General features: G+C 34.7%; 1 protein-coding gene across 2 annotated transcripts in view; it reads right to left on the bottom strand.

The window, feature by feature from the left end:
* Cfh (complement factor H) overlaps positions 1 to 18,294 on the bottom strand; it is a 109,086-nt gene that overhangs the window by 53,257 nt on the left and 37,535 nt on the right. For both annotated transcript variants that reach the window (XM_057769657.1, XM_057769658.1), the window contains exons 8-11: positions 17,247 to 17,441; positions 16,693 to 16,869; positions 4,672 to 4,854; positions 3,306 to 3,482 (exon numbers count right to left, since the gene is read on the bottom strand). In XM_057769657.1, coding sequence (XP_057625640.1) covers positions 3,306 to 3,482; positions 4,672 to 4,854; positions 16,693 to 16,869; positions 17,247 to 17,441 — 732 coding nt within the window. The remainder of the gene's footprint in view (positions 1 to 3,305; positions 3,483 to 4,671; positions 4,855 to 16,692; positions 16,870 to 17,246; positions 17,442 to 18,294) is intronic.

The following is an 18,294-nucleotide window of genomic DNA, read 5'->3' as shown; positions in this document are numbered from 1 at the left end:
CCCCAGCTAGGTCCTTGGGCAGCAGAGGAGAGTGTGCCTGAACTGGCCTTGCCCCACTATCACACTGATGATTATCTCTAATATCACCATAGAATCTTCATCTGGCGGTGGATGGAGATAGAGACAGAGACCCTCATCAGAGCAATGAACTGAGCTTTCAAGGTCCAGTTGAAGAGCAGAAGGTGGGAGAAAATGACCAAGGAAGTAAAAACTGTGAGGGGTTGTTCTAACCACTGAGATAATGTGTCTTTTCTAATGGGAGCTCACCAAATCCAGCTGGACCGGGACTGAATGAGCATGTGAGCAAACCGGACTCTCTGAATGTGGCTGACAATCAGGGCAGACTGAGAAACCATTGATAATGGCACTGAGACCTGTTACTACTGCATGTACCGGCTTTTTGAGATCCTAGTCTATTTGGATGCACACCTTCCTAGGCCTGGATGTAGGGGGGAGGGCCTTGGACTTCCCACAGGGCAGGGTACCCTGCCCTCTCTTAAGGAGGGAGGAGGAGGGGGGAGGGGAAGTGGTGGAGTGGGAAGGGAATGGGAGGAGGGGAAGAAGTGTAAATTTTTGAATGGAAAAATAAAAAAAAAGAAAATGACATTTGGCTTTCAAAATGAAAACTAAAAATGTCTTAATTCCAAAGTAAAAAATAAAAGAAACAATTTTTTTCTTGTTTGAAGTCTCGCATTTTTGCTACTTTACAAAATTAAAGATTGGAATTTTAAAAGCAGGGTTATACATAAAAGAAAACTCCAACTTTCAAAAATCAAGTGTTAATACACACTACTAGCAACAAAAGTGAAAGGTGTGCTTTAAAAGAAATATCTAAAGCAAATAACCAACATCATGTTGGCGCTGGTGATAGAACACAAAAGAATGGTACATATTAGAGTGTCTGGAAATGTTCTCTAAATAATTCCTTTCTTTTAATATTGAGGTTTTTTTTTTTTTTAGATAATCTGGGGAGAATCAACCTTTATAAGACTCACAGTTATTAAAAGTCTGGGGTTACTCAGATATTCACAATAACGATAAATAAATTTTAATAAAAAAGAGGATTTTTCTTTATTTACAGGTTACCAGGGATTTAGCACCAGGCCTGCACAATATCTATGGGAATTTATTGTGTGACAGTTCATCCAACATCCTATCCTGCAGAGAAACTCCTTTAGGAGGAAGGTAAAGAACTCTAAACAGCTTTAATAAGTCCATGAAAGTGAACAGATTCAGTAGGCCCTTTATGCCCAAGAAAACATGCTAAGTTGATGAGTCATTGTCTGACAGGACAAATTGCAAAGGAGATACTCAGACAATGTAGATGTAAAATAGAAGACTTTGAGGCCATATCAACTGACTGGAAGAAACAAAAACCAGCCCAACTCCCTAGAAGGGGTTTAGATCAACTGAATCACTTGGAAAACAAAACAGTCTAATTCTCCAACCCGTTGAGCTGCTGCGAGCTGTGCAGTGTACTCCAGATTCCATGCTTCTGTGAGCTGTTACCTATTCTGGATGGGCCTTGGTGATGCAGCTGTTTTATTTTTATTTTCATTTTCATTTCTACTCCTGCCAGTAACTCTTCACCCATATTTCAATAACCCCAATAAAACTCACTGATTATCAAGTTGGGCTTTGGTAGTATCTGTATGTTGATCCATCCTGAACTCCTTATTTGGGATGGGTGAGTAGATGCCTATATCACCTCCACAGGAAAACTTTTGTCACATTCATAAATAATCTCACAGTATTTTTAATTTTAGTTTTGTAATACTACGGACTTGGGATAGCCAAATATTGTCACAATGAACTAATATCCCTGCCCTTGCATTCTGTTTAAATATTGTGTTATAGAAAGCCCTGATTTCATAACCTTGAACTGTTTATAATCAGAGATAAATTAATGATTATTATTAGCTTAATTTTACTTCTTCTAATTTGTGGGGGGCATTTGATCTGTTTGCTTGCTTATGATAGGTCTTCATACGTCTCCCAGACTCTTCACAAATACAAGATGCTCATACTTCTACCTTCCAAGTTCTGGGATTACAGGTGTGTTTCACTTTTCCAGCTGTAGATATTCTTAATGCTTTACATTTGATTTGGTCCTTGATACTGCAAATTAAATTTTTAATTTCTGCTGCTATCATTTCTGAAGGGATTCTGTCCAGCCCAGGCATGGCAAACATGGCTCTGGCAGGCCTTGCCCTTCTCCCCTTTCCTTCTGCCTTGATTATAAATCATTAGATTACATTCCTAAACTAGCCACCAAGGTCTGTTCTTATTTGGTCACTTCCTCCTTCTGAAGCTAACTACCAAGGTCCAGCTATCAAAAGCTGATCAAAAGTTGGTCCAGTGATCAAAAGCTCAACTAATAATCAAGCCCAAATTAACCACCTCATCCTGAAAGGTTTAAACTTTCTCTCTTTTACAACTGAATTTACATTTCAGTACTCTGAGAGGGACAAACAGGTGTCTCTCCCAACAAAGGGCCATTTATCCACAAATTACATTCAGGGATTAGGGAAAGAGCACAAGGCCTGAGTCTATGTTTCTAGGATAGTTTCTGTAGCCCTTGAAATTTACCCAGCTATGTCAATTTTGTCCATCTCTTTCCTTTCCACTCTTCAAGTTTACATGACCTTGTCCATACTTCAAATCATAATTTAGATAATGGAAACCTCATTTAAATAACTAAGAGCATGCCTTTAATGATAACAAAACAATTATACTTAATCATAGATACTTAATATATACATGTCATACAAAATAATAATTAATTTAATATATTTTGCTTGTTGTTTGTTCATTTATGAACACAGGGACTCAACATGAAGTCCAACATGTCCTCAAACTTAAACTCTTGTTCCACAGTTATAAGAATCACAAGAATGTGATATCTACAACTGATGAATACATTATTTAAAAACAGATTATCACATCACTGAGATGGCTCAGTCAGTGAGAGAGCTTGCCTCCATACTTGGTGACATGAGTTCAATCCCTGGGACTCACATGAGGGAAAGAGAAAGCTGATTCACAAGTTCTCTGAGATATTCATGTGTAACATGATGTGCACATCGCTACAGGTATACACGTGCTCTCATTGAGCACATAAAGAAAAAATAATTGAATGCAATGAGATAATAAATATAAATATGATCAATCCTGGGTCCTCAAAAAAATCCTTTCTTTACCAGTTTATATTATATAAGAAGAAATATTCTAGAAAATTCATTTTTAATGTAACAAATAAATATTTACTTTTGCTTTATAAAAAAATTAGAGAAAATATTACTCACCATAGCATGATGGTTTGTCAGACCATCCATCATGAGTACATGTTATGGAGCCTTTGGTAGTTTTATGTCTGTTTTCATATCCAAAATGACATTTATACTCTAATTTGTCATTGAGTTTAAACCATGTGCTATTATTTTTTGTTCCAGAATTCTCAAATACAGGCCTATCACAAGACTCTAATGTAAAACAAAATGGAAGATTTCATTTCTAAGTGACAATGGAATATCTGAGCAATTCTCACGAGAACAGAGGAAGTCATGGGTTGATATATAATAACAATACTGTATAAAAATGCCCTTAGAAGATCAACAATTTTCATGAAACAGTTATTAAATAAAAATGCATTCCTATTAGTGTTTATTATCTCAGTTAAGTTTTATAAAACTATTTTAAAAATAGTTTCTTGGCTCATTTTTTTTCTTATGTTTATCTTATACTGTAAATAAGTAGGCAAGGGAAAATATATTTAGATTTAGGGAATTGCAATAGAATTTTTTGAATTAAGGTCCCATATTTAGTAGTTTATATGCAACATAGAATTTAGAAAAGTAGATTAGTTAAATTTAGAACATGTGCATTTGTTGTATTATATCAAAGCTTCTTTTTCTTTCATAATAAGAAAATCTAAAAAGTCTTGTTGATTATAATTTAATATACATGAATATTACATGGGAATAATTTTAATTGTTTTTTCTTTAAATAGATCCTACAATGGTACAACAAATGAAAATTAGAAATTAAGAAAGCATTAAGCATCTTATATTACCAATCATTTAAGTTATACTGAATAGGCCTTAAAAAGCAGCACTGGTTAGCTTTCTGATAAATAAGAGAAGCTGAACATATAATTATTTTTAGAAAACTGTCTATGGTTAACTGTAGGTCCCAAAACACCAAAATTTTCAGCTACCTGGAAACATTGCATTCCAGTATCATGATATTTGGAAAGAATTTCCAAGAGAGAGATCTTCTAAAATGGACCTTAGCAGATAGTGTTAAATATATATTATAAGATTAGCACATATTTTGAGATTTAAATATGGATATATATATATATATCTTCACTTAAAACTTTACCTTTATATCTAGGAGCAAAGGCTTTGATATGCAAGGTAGAACATCTTTTAAAGGCAGGTGGTCAAAGAATCCTTCACTAGATTTAAAACTTTAGGGTATTTTAAGGCACTGAAATGGGAAATGAGCAGATACTCTACAATGCAAGAATAAGTCCAAAAGGAAAAAAAATGTGATTTTTTTCTTGAAGTTAAAACTCAACATGAAATAACATCAGCCACCTCAAAGGAGAATAAAGCTAAACTCTTATACATCACCAGTGTAATGGTAGCAATACATTGAAGTACTCACTAAAGCATGAAGGTTGAGCAGACCATCCATTTTGGAGGCACGTAACTGTTCCTGATGTTTCTCCATTTGCTGTTACATACCCCTGTTTGCACCTAAACTGTGTTTTTCTATTTAGGTCATATGTAAGATCAGATTCAGAAAGAAATCCATTCTGAATTTCTATTTTTGACTTTGAGCATTTCTCTAAAAGGGAAAGAAATTAAAAAAAAAGTTGAGTGCGTTCTCAGTAACTTCAGGGTTTACAACACAAAAAAATATTAAAAATACCCATTAATCACTTGTATATGAAGACTTGGAAAAATCCAAATCATTCACATTACTGAAGCAGGAAAACAAATCATAGGTTTAAAGATACACAATATCTTGTTTGAATTTTTCTAACATAGCAAAGTTTAAATCACTCATAATTCCATCTAAAAATAAGTTAATTTTTTCCAAGTGTATACATATTTCTACAGAAAGTCAGAACTCTGAACAGTGTTTTTAAACGTGAGAATAATTGGCTCTTTTAGGCACCTAGACTTATTTGCCCAAGCAGGGTTTCTGGGATTGGGTGAAAATCTTGTAAAATCTATTTACACAATCATTACAGACTCCAGTGACAAGAATTTGAAATGCTTTTGTAACCTCATGCCTAATATACAATGGATATGCAATATTCAAAGAAGATCATGAGAAACAAACAGAAAAAAACTTAATCTTCTCATGACAAAATGATTTCCCCTAAATCTTGAATAACTGAACTGGAAAGTATAAACAAAATTTTTAATTTTACTTTTCCTATCAGTTGAATAATATTTCACAGGTAAATGTATGAGATAAAATATATTCCATAAAAAAGTAATTTAAAAAGAAAGTATAAAAGTATATTACCAGTTACTACATTTCTTCTGAGAACACATATTTGCTTGTTTTGGAATAAGTAGGATACCAAAGAAGAAAATACTAAATACGTTACATAAATGCCAATTAAAACATTAGATAATATATTGGGAGATATCAATAAATAGTGGAGAGACAGAAACTTCATCAAACAACTAGAAAACAATAAGAAATAAAATTCAATAATGATTAAATCAATAAGAGTTTTCACTTTGTTAAATTTGAAAAGGAAGTAAATACTAACATAGGCAGAAATTGTAAAACCCAAAAAAGGTAAACAGAGATCATACAGAAGTCAAATGAGAGAAAGGTAATGAAGTCATGATTTTTGTAAAAAAACCAAAAAGTGGTAAAATTGCAAATAAAAGAAAAACAAAATGCCAGACACAAAGAGGGCACCAATAAATATAGTTGAAAATTACCAATGCCTGCTAGTAGGAGACAATGAGCACAGGACTAACTAAAATTCGAGAATAGCAAGAGATTAATGAGGTCTATTATCATCATAAAAAGGCTTTGTTTATTTCTTTGGTTTTTTGAGACATGGTTTCTCTGTAGTTTTTGAGCCTATCCTAGAAGTAGCTCTTGTAGACCAGGTTGGCCTCAAACTCACAGAGATCCGCCTGTTTCTGCCTACTGAATGCTGGGATTAAAGATGTGCACCATCACCACCTGGCCCAAGGGGCTTTATGCATGGAGGAAATTTTCAGAAAATAATACAGTAAGAAAGATTTTGATCAGAAAAAAATGGGTATTTTACTGAATTTAAGAAACAAGAATTACTATTCCTAAAAAGATTGGAACCAATGACGTGTGGCATAAAAAGGCAGAGAAAAGAGGAAACATTGAGCAGAATTCAGCCATCTTCTAGTTTCTCTGGCCAGATGTCAGCATACTACAAGATAGTACAAGAGTGTGTGATGCACAAGAACAGAAGAAAAAATGACCAGAAAATTTTGAGTTCAAAGGTCTCCAGAACACCAGCAATGTGAGATATTCAAGTTAGAAAAGTGGAACAGTTCCTTTTGATCACCCAAATCCTTTAGTAAGATCTTTGAGGAGGTTCATCTACCTTCTGAACACACTGGTTTGGAAGAAAAAGCTCCCAAACCAGTCTAAATAAGTTCCAAGGGAACAACATAATCAATCAACTTAGCTTCCAGTCATGCAGTGATATAGGTGGGTCTTCTTTCTATGTGTTAATTTCATTGGTTAATAAAGAAACTGCCTTGGCTTTTTGATAGGGCAGAACTTAGATAGGCAGAGAAGACTAAACAGAATGCTGGGGAAAAGAAGCAGAGTCAGGCAGACGCCATGCTTCTCCTACCCAAGACGGATGGTGGTTAGACTCATGCCAGTAAGCATCAGTCAAGTGGCGAAACACATTAATAGAAATGGGTTAATCAAGATGTGAGAGTTAGCCAGTAAGAGGCTAGAGCTAATGGGCCAGGCAGTGTTTAAATGAAAACAATTTTTGTGTTGTTATTTCAGGTGTAAAGCTAGCCATGCGGGAGCTGGGCAGGATGAAAGGCAGGCCTGCTCACCTCATCACTACAGAGAGGCGCTCCAACGTGGTAACTAACTCCACATAAAACCTAAAAGGGCTTAAAAAGGAATTCTATACACAAATAGAGAGTTTAACACAGCTTTTTGTTATTTGCTGGCCAGGTGCCTCCGAGAAATTTCCCTGACTCAGCAGCCATAGCAGGAAAAAAGCTGCACAGTTTTAAAAACGCAGCTTCCTAGGCTGTGCCACCAACGTGAACTCTGGCTATAAAGTATTTCAATGATTTTTATGGGACTGGATGTTTCTATTCCTGCTCAGGATTGGAAAGAAAGTACTCTGAGACCATGCCAATGGCTCAGCACTCCCCGCCTGCACCTGGGCAGATGGCAGGATAAAACTTAGGCAGGCGGGAGAGCATGGAGAATTTCTGCTGCCATACAGAGAGATGTTTCCAGGCTGCACAGTGCTCTGCATGTCAGATTTGGATGTAACTTGGATGAAAAGAGTTTCTGTGCTGCATGCTAAGTCTCAGAATTAAACTGCTGAGTGTGGCTCTTACTTGGTGACCTCAGAGCTAGCAGAAAATGGTACATTCACCATTTTGAAATTGGAGAGAGGTGGAGCCAATACCCAGAGCAGCTCAACGTTCTGCAGCTCAGAGGTGCAACTGATTCAGTAACAAGCAGCTCTGGGCAGGGCAAGTCCGCAGTACCCGTTTTTGACCTAGGAATGTCACATCTTAGATTTTTAAGCACTTAGTGATTTAAAAGTGCAAATCAAAAATGTTCTTGGACTGTAAAAAAATTACAGATTCACAATAGGACAGATTCAGACATAAAAGACCTCTAAATGGGTCACAATGTTAGATGAGTGTATGTAGGTTTGGGAGAGAGAAGAAAAAGAATATAGAGAGTAAAGTTAATGCTTTAAAAAAGAGTAAAGTCTTTAAAAAGACAGAATAAAGTAAAGTGATAGAGTAAAAATAAGCAATATAAAAATGGAACATTCACAGAGGGTCTGGATTATGTATTTTATTGTTTTCTTTAAAACTTTTGACTGTGAAGGACCTAAGTACAAAAAACATTTCATTAAATGGGCTTCTAAGCTGAACCTGCATATATGTTCTAAAGGTATCTTGACTTCAGAATTTGGATCTAAGGATATCATGCTTTGGAAAAGAGTTTTTTCTTTTGTTTTTACAGAGGATGAGACCCTGTGGATTGCTTCTATCCCAGTATGGTATGATAGACCATGCCCTCCTGAAAGGTTGCTGTGAACACCCTCAAAAAATTTCTTCACTCAATTGCCGACTGAGATGACCCTGGCACACGGGTTATACCATGAAAGATCTGATTAACAGTGCCCCCATTCAGAACAAAGCAGTTTGGAGTGAAATAGCTATGTCCATATTCCCAAATATTGTTTATAAATGCAATAGCAGCAGAAAAAAGTCACGCCATTTTAAAATGCAGCTGAGGGAGGGATCATGTCAAGCTGAGCTGACAGCAGGAAGCCAAACAGGGGTGGAAGATATGAAGAATGCCTGTCTAACTGAAATATATCTCTACATATCCAGAAAATCCAACTAACATGACTACAAGCTTGACTATTGTTGATGATTATTCATTAACAACCTATATTTCTTAATTATATATTACATTTTAAAATGAACTACACAATCACAATACCTTAATCAAGATTAGAAATACATATGCATATAATAAAATTGACCTTGAATTTAAAACACTAAGGTAAAATCCATATCAATGCAAATTATTCATATCTATATCAATGGAGATATCCAATCCCAAGCACTAGCAGCAAGTGTTTTCAACAAGGTACTGCATATTTATTCAAAAGATTGTGGTGGATTTGAAAGAAAATACATGTGGCAAGATCTTTTCACCAACAAAAATTCCCAGAAAAGCATTTGGTAATGTTCACCCACTGCATCCAAATATCAATATCACATAAACAAATCCATGGGATGCAACAAAGAACATGGAGGAAGCTGGCAACACTCAACAGACACATTTTGCACATTGAAAAGGACAGAAGCCCCATATCAGTTACTTGAGACTCTTTTAAGACAATAGAAAAAGAAAATATTAAAATCAAAGTCGGTATAAAAAGATCCTTAAGTTAATAACATTTAAACAAATTTAGCAGAGAATAGTAGAGACAGCACGAAATACCAATATCAGCAATGATGGGAATTATATCATATTTGTTTAACCTATTTTAAAAGACTAATTGGAATGTTATGGACATCCAAGTCATTAATTTGACAAGTTAAAAATTAATGAAGTTTAAAAGTCATAGACTATACGTCTCACTCAAAAAAATATTTAATATAAATATAGTTGCTTCAATATGAAAAACACGTACTACCTAAACATTTACAGAATAACAAAGGACATTTCTGCTTCATACAACAGAACAGTCCTATAAGAAACTGAAGGTCTTACTAGATATACTGGCATATTGTAATCATCAAAAGAAAAATTAAATTATACTATATCAATTGTCTCTAATTTCATTCCAGTAAACCTTTTTATATTCATAAGCAAGATCATATTAAAATTTACATGACATGGGACAATAACAGTGAAACAATTCTTTTAAATATTCAGTTATCTAGATACTTTAAACCTAATGTAAATATTTTAAAATATGTAAATTAATAGAAATATCACACTTCTCCAATGATAGATTACTACAATCTTTAGTTTAATATTTGAATATTTTAAATTAAAGTGTTCAGAAAGAAAGGAATTGAAGGTTTAATACTATAAGGTATTAATCCTTACATGATGCAGTAGTCACTAAAGATACTTGTGATGTTGGTGAATGTACAAACACACAGAGTAGTGGAAGAGAACAGGGAGTCGGTAACAACATACATTAAGAACTAATACATATTTAAGAATAATTAATATCTATTTCACGGTAGAAGATAATCTTTAATCAAATAAAACACTGACATTTAGACATTTAAATGAAAAATAATAAACTTAATTTTTTTCTCACACTGATATAAAGTTAACAGAAATGTTGATTATAAATCTCAATTGCTTTTGACATAAGCAATAACATTTAGATAATGGAAAAAAAGAAAGAATACTTGAAACTTTTTGGTATGTTGGATAGCATCAAAATGCTTAGTATCATTGACCAATAGAGCCATAGCTCAATGGGGGAGACTCTGTGTCTACCGCCACTTAGATTTTGGAATTTTGTCTGACTTCAGCTGTGCAAATCTTGTGCATGATGTCAGAGGGAGTGGATTAGCAATGTTGCAGTGGATGGACACACACTCAAAAGTGGAGGGGAAACACAAATATTTTTTTAAGAATGATAAATTGGGTGGTTGGGAACAGGATGCAGATATGGAAGAAGTTTGGGAAGAGAGGTAAATATGATCAAAATATGTTTTGTAAAGTTCTCAAAGAATTAATAGAAACAAAAAATGTGAAAAGTAAACATTTGCTCCTGAAAGACAGACTGTAAGTAGAGCTATAACAGTGAGGAAATATTGTGAAGAGCACTAGCCTACAAAAGGCTAACAGCCACAGTATACTAAGTAGTTCCAAAATTCAGCAGAAACAAAACAAAGAAACAAAAATTAGGCAACATTTTGAAGAACCATTCTCAGAGAAAACATGCAGATGGCAAATGAGCAAAAGAAAGGATGTTTTCAGCTTTGTTGCCTGAGATACCAACACTAAAGGCTTAAAATCTCAAGATATGAAAAAGCTAGTTTCTCAAAATCTGCATCTGCCATGGGATTTGATGCCATCTTCTGGCCTGCATACATGCATGCAGAAAGAGCACTCATACACATAAAATAACTATTATTTAATTTAATAAATTAAATATTACTTAATTTAGGAGGAGGAGGAGAAGAAAAGAGGACACACAGTTCAGAGGGTAGCAGAGGGGACACATAACAGAGAATAGTTGGGGATAGGTGAATATAACAAAACATTTTATGAAATTTTCAATGACATATAAAAAGGAAATTCTCAAAAATTAAAACTGTTTTTAAATTTTCTACATAAGCAAAAATAATTCACAAATATTTACTTGGACCTCTGAGTGTCAAAATAAAGTTACTGGAAATAACCACTAGTGATGTGGGAGTGTCATATAAATCTGTTGCTTTCATTCGTTAATTAATAAAGAAACTGCTTGGCCTGATAGGTTAGTACATAGGTGGGTGGAGTAAACAGGACAGAATGCTGGGAGGAAGAGGAAGTGAGCTCAGACTCCATAGTTCTCCTCTCTGAGGCAGATGCGATGAAGCTCCGACCCAAGATGGTTGTAGGCTAGAATGTCCCTGGTAAGTCACCACATTAATAGAAATGGGCCAAGCAGTGTTTATATGAATACAGTTTGTGTGTTGTTATTTTGGGGCATAAGCTAGCCAGGCAGCTGGGAGCTGGGCAGGAATGCAGCCTGCAGCTCCTACTACAGAATGGCATCCACGTGGATAACTGAAACCACAGAAAGCCTGAGAAAGCGTGGGAAAGAATAGAGTAAAGCATGTTTGCTTGGTAGCAACAATTTCTCAGGTCTGCTCTGCTTGCTATAGGCAAGCAAGCACTCTCATCTAAGAGAGTCTTCCTGACTCAGCTTTAGCTGCAAAACCCTGCAGCTCTTAAGAGGTCCTGCCATGAAACACTTAGTGTTGATAAAAGCCGGCTGAATGCTTGTTTTCAGCAGTAGCAGGAAAAAAGCTGAGTTGTTTTAAAATGTTGGCTTTGTGGGCCATCCTGCCAAGGCAAACTCTGACTCTTTGAGGCAGGAGGTCAGCTACAGAGAGAGCATTTGAGTGTTGTAGCTTGTTTGCTGGCAAGGACCTTGAAATGCCATAAAGTTGTGGCAATAAAAATGGCTACAGCTGATACCTCCGCCATGAGGCTGGAAAGCTAAGGAATGGGCTGGATCCTGCCGCTAAAGCCATGGCTTTAATCCTACCTATATTGCTTGGCAAATTAAAGACTCGTGTGGTCAGAAAAAGAGAAATATACAGTAAAGAGAGATTCAAAGACAAAGAAAACATTTAAATTGCTTACAATGTGTTAAAAATAGATGCAGGCTAAAGAAAAAGTTCTTAAAAGTAAAAAAAGAAAAAGAAAGAAAGAGAGTAGTTGGGTGTGGTAGTACACACCTTTAATCCCAACACTTGGGAGGCAGAGGGAGATTGACCTCTGTGACTTCAAGGTGTGGTAGCACATGCCTTTAATTCCAATGCCTGGGAGGCAGAGACAGGCAGATCTCTGAGAGTTCAAGGACAGCCTGGTCTACAGAGAGCCTGACTCAAAAAATAAAAGTAAAGATAAATGAAAGAGGTTAAAATAAAGCTGCACAAAGATGGAAAATACACAGAGAATCTTGATACTGTATGCTATTATGCTCTCTTTGAATTGTTTGAATGCTGAGGAAGGAGCAATAGCTGCTAAAAGATATTTGTTTACAAATGCTGCTGAACTAATTCAACATACATATTTTGAAAATACCTTGACTTCAGAATTTGGATCTAAGTATATGATACCTTGGAAAAGAGTTTCTTCTTTTGTTTTCACAGAGGATGAGACCCTGTGGATTGCTTCTATCCCAGTATGGTATGATAGACCATGCCCTCCTGAAAGGTTGCTGTGAACACCTTCAAAAAATTACTTCATTCAACTGCTGACTGAGATGAATCTAGCACACAGGTTATACCATGAAAGACCTGATTAACAGCACCCCTATACAGCAGGAAGTAGTTTTGAGAAAAATAACTGTGCCCATATTCCCAAATATTGTTTATAAATGTCCTTTTACATTTAAAGGGGGATATGATATAGTTATGAATAATTTGCATTGGTATGAATCTTGGTTTATTGATACAAGTTTAAGATCAATCTTGTTATATGTATATGTATTTCTGATATTGATTAAGGTATTGTGATTGTGTAGTTCATGTAAAATGTAATGTATGTAGGTTGTTAATGGATAATCAATAATAATCAAGCTTGTAGTCATGTTAGATTTTCTAGATGTGCATAGATACATTTCAGATAGGCATTCCTCATATCTTTCAAAGACTATAGGATATGGCATTTTAAATGTACTAATAACTTAGGATTTTTCAGGACAATGAGACACGTTTGCTCCTGGCAGCACCAATCTACTTCAAGAGAAAGATGGGCATCAAAGAGTCTCCTTATAGAGTTTGATAGCCATTTGGGCAAGAAACTGCTCTTGCCTGGACTATTGCATAAACTGGACACAGACAACCCTCAGAGAGAGGACTGCTGAACTTGCCTAAAGGTGAGATGGTCTTTTGGGTTTCCTGATTCATGAAAGAGTCTGCGAGACATTCTGCAGGACACAGCAGATAGTGACTTAACTACCTTTTGAAATTTCCTGTTTTGTGGAAATCTCTGGATACTATGGGCCTGTAGGCCTAAGATGGATACCCCAACAGTACAGAGGAACTTTGGGTGACTGTCCAGGCAGCAAGATGTCTCTGTATTTCTAGAGTTTTGTAAGTTGCTTACTTCTCATTTACTTAGGTAATATTATATCCTTCTGGAGTCTTTGATGCAGTTGAAGAATAGATAGATAGTCATAGTTATTTTCCTTTGTTATGATAAAAGATAAAATAGATATAAATATTGTAACTGTAATTCTTATTTGATAACTGTTTTGTTATATGTAAATTTGCTATGTTAAAATTAAAGCCTTCTTTTTTTGTTTAAACAGAAAAAGGAGAAATGATGTGGGAGTGTCATATAAATCTGTTGCTTTCATTCGTTAATTAATACAGAAACTGCTTGACCTGATAGGTTAGTACATAGGTGGGTGGAGTAAACAGAACAGAATGCTGGGAGGAAGAGGAAGTGAGCTCAGACTCCATAGTTCTCCTCTCTGAGGCAGATGCGATGAAGCTCCGACCCAAGATGGATGTAGGCTAGAATGTCCCTGGTAAGTCACCACCTCGTGATGCTACACACATTAATAGAAATGGGCCAAGCAGTGTTTACATGAATACAGTTTGTGAGTTGTTATTTTGGGGCATAAGCTAGCCAGGCAGCTGGGAGCTGGGCAGGAACGCAGTCTGCAGCTCTTACTACATACTAGAAACTCATGAGTCATGTCATGGTGCAGGAGAATTGTCGATATTCTGTCAATCACATTTTAAATAAATGCTGATTGGCCAGGCAGGAAGTACAGGCAGGAAAACCAGACAGGAAGTAGAAATGATACAATGAAAACAGGAGAATTCTAGGAAGGAGGAAGTTGATTCCTCCCAGTCCTGCACAGATCACCAAGGAAGCAGTGACCTTCCAGCTGAAAAAGGTACTGAGCCGTATGGCTAAAATAGATCAGAATAATGGGTTAATATAAGCTACAAAAGCTAATAAGTAGCCTTAGTTAATGGGCCAATCAGCTTTATAACTTATAGAGATCTCTGTGTGATTTTCTTTGGGGCTAAACAGCTGTGGGGAGCTGGACAGGACAGAAACAAGCAGGCCCCATTCCACTTACAATGTCATAAAATCTTCACAAATTTGATAAAGGAATCATACTCTACATATGGAAAAGGTTATAAAATAAATTATAAAAGAAAACATGCAACTAGAATGGGATATTCTTAGATAATTGCTATTTTTAGCCACTAGGAAGATAAAATTAAAATAAATAATACACTCCTAGTCTGAAATCTTTAGATTATAAAATCTCATTCTCCTGATATTTAGAGGGAAATAAGTCAACTGAAGCTTGTTCATTGTTGTTATGAATGTAAAATGTCCCAAATATCCTAAAAATCCATATGCCAGATTCTTACAGACTGAATTAAGCACATGCCAAATTACTTATAAATTTCAGTTTTAGATATTTATCTAAGAAATATACTGTAAATTTTAATCCAATGACATATCTTTAAATTTTCATAAATGACTCAAAAATTGTTAAGATCTAAAATAGCGAATATGTTTCTTAAAATGGTATATACAACTAAATCATTACATATCTATGCAACATTATTGCTCAACAATAAAATTCAGTTAGTATACAAGTCACAACTTAGAAGAATAACACTGATATACTTCTGAAAATTTATGGAATTAAGTTTGAAAACATGATACTTAAATCTATTGATATGAAGAAGTAGAAATACAACACTACAGTAACAGAAATGTTATTACTTATGGTGGTAGAGGTGAAGAGAAAGGGAACAAGAGAAATTCTTCATTAGATTATGACTAGTTTAACTTGATGGGTTGTATTCATATAAGCACACTCATTTGTCAATGTCACTGACCTGAACTCTAAACATATTAAAATATTCCTGAATAGAAATAATTTTTCACAGATGAGTCCTGTGAAAGTGTGCATGAAACTGTCAGTTGTTTTAAGATCTCTCTGAGTTTTTAGGAGAAATAAAGCTGAAGCAATTTACCTGGATAGGATTTTTATAAACCGAAAAGACACAGAAATATGAAAAAGTTCAGTGTTTTCATATAGATCAGCACTATGAACAAAGACACTAGAAAGAATTCATAAAATTAAAAATATGAGCAAAATCAGCATGGTGGAAAGGCTATCAAATAATAACTCAGTAGAAATTTTAAACAGGCCACTAATATTAATCACATAAAAATTTAAATCACTGAATATACAATTTCTTAGAGATTAAATATATAATGGACAGTACCAAAAAATAATGCAAACAAAAGTTTCTCATCAGCAAAATGGTACAATAGAAGGCAGTTGACAAACATTCAAAAACAGATTAAACCTTTAAATATATATTAAATTTGTAAATAGGAAGACTCAATATGATTATACAATTCATTATTTTAAAATTATTCTGCAAATTCAAAATAATGTCCTTTAAATCTAAACAAAGTTATTTAAAAGATGTTGAAAATCTATATTAAATAAAGAATACATGCAACTCTGATTGTTAGAATTCTTAATATTGTAGCACACTAATTACAAGTGTATTGACTTAAAAAAAAACTACCCCTTAAAATTGTTTATTGCAAATTGACTTAGAATTATATTTCTAAAACCCAAATGATAAGGAAAGAAATTCAAATATGCACTATTATGTTTATTATTTTACAGACATTTATTCTGAAAATAAAGTATGATACTGCACAGTCACTTAAAGAACATAGAATATGAAGTAACTGTCAATAGAAACTTATTAGTCTAGAGATTGGAAAAAAAAACATAAAATCTAGACAATACACCATATATCAGAATTCTCTTCCCAGTTACACATTACAAAGGATTCAAAGGCAATTATCAATTCTTTAAAATGGCATGTTACTACTTCATATATGAAAGATGTGTATAGGTATGATCATATTTGGTTAATTTTAAACTATATTTTAAAAATTATTTTGAATCCAACGACAAAGGGATTTCAAAATTTATAGAACTATAAATTAACCAAAGTTTACTCAGTATTTTGACTTAATGGCTGATAGTTGTGTTTACATTGCTATATACTTGCCAAGAATCCTTAGTATTCACTATACACATTCAAAAAGAAACATTTTGACACAGTTAATATACATGGAATGGGGACACAAGAGCATCTTGTGATCTCAGAGTCGGTTACTTACTGACACGGATGCATTTGGGTTGAGGAGACCAGCCGTTCTCTGTGCATGTAACTGTGTCCTGATCATTTGGGAGACTGTAGCCAGAATAACACTGGACTCTTACAGACTGATCCTGCAGGTAGTTTTCTCTCTGTTGTAAAAATCCCCCATTCTTTATATAATGGGTTTCACACAACCCTAAGGACCATAAATTTACCATAAATGTTAAACTAAAAGCAAACAACACTCATTTATTTTTTTCAAAAAACTAAAGTTTATCTTTACAATAGTTAAATAAGTGTGTGTGACATTAAAAAATGAAAACAATATCAAATATTTCAAAAAGTAGCATTATCTTTAGTTTTGTAAAAATACGCAAACAATAAAGGTATTCTCATAGTCCCTATTTTTCACATACATTTTATGAAGAGCTATTCATAAAGGACAGAAACTAGTCTTTTTGTTCACAAACTCTTCTTTTTCTTAACAGAGCAGACCCAACTGTAATTATGTATGCTATCTTCTCTTTCCACTTCGACAGAATTAAACATGATTTAATACAGACATTGACTTACTGCGGCATGGGACTGCAGGCTCCCACCCTTGTACAGTGCAGCGAATTTTTTCCCAGACTGCCCTTGAAGGAGTCGCAAATCCTGGTTTGCAGTGATAGTAGTACTCCTTTCCTATTTGTGCTGGGAAGTAGGGTTTGTACCTCTTTTCATCATGTAGTTCTCCATTTTTGATTTGTGGAAAATCACAAGGTTGAACTTGCAATAAAAACAAAAAGACAGAAAAACACTCATATCAGAGATAAACCACTCGATCAGTGAATTAGTTTCTAATAATTACAATAACTGTAAGTCTAGAGCGTGTTCAGAGAAGGAGATAGATAGAATCCAGACTGCTGAGGTATGTGAGGAAGTCTTTCCTCAGGAAATCAAGTTATGCCTCACAGGTTACCAGAGAAATGGGTCAGGGATATTTGCTAATATCCAGTGTGATAATTGAATATTTATAATTCTTATCAGAACTGAAATATAATGTGATTAATTCACAGTGATTTATTTTTGTAAATTCATATTGAAGTTTATATTGTTTGTTGCATTAATAAATTTATATGTAATGTTTCATTAAAATATTTCCTCATCATGTTCTTATTTATAAATAATAAACATTTTAATATCAGAATAGTATAATTGATGTAGGAGGGTTTTCTTTCTATGTGTTGCTTTCATTGGTCAAATAAAGAGACTGCCTTGGCCTTTTGATAAAATAGCAACTTAGGAGGAGTAGACCAAACAGAATGCTGGGAGAAAGAATGCAGAGTCAGGCAGATGCCATGGCTCTTCTCTCTGAGATGGACGTAGGTTAGATTCATCCCGGTAAGCCACAGTCACATGGTGATACACAGATTATTAGAAATGGGTTAATTAAGATGTGAGAGTTAGCCAAGAAGAGACTAGATATAATGGGCCAGGCAGTGTTTAAATAAATACAGTTTCCGTGTAGTTATTTCTGGTAAACTACCAGGGAGCCAGGCAGTGGGAAGTGGCCCACGGCTCCTAATTCAGCATATAATTTTCTATGTAGTATGATTCTACTTCCGGTCCCTCAGGTGGT

This window comes from Chionomys nivalis, chromosome 5 (assembly GCF_950005125.1).
Source record: "Chionomys nivalis chromosome 5, mChiNiv1.1, whole genome shotgun sequence".
Taxonomy (NCBI): Eukaryota; Metazoa; Chordata; class Mammalia; order Rodentia; family Cricetidae; genus Chionomys; species Chionomys nivalis.
Note: the sequence above shows the minus strand (reverse complement) of the source record. Positions and strands in the feature narration are given on the sequence as shown.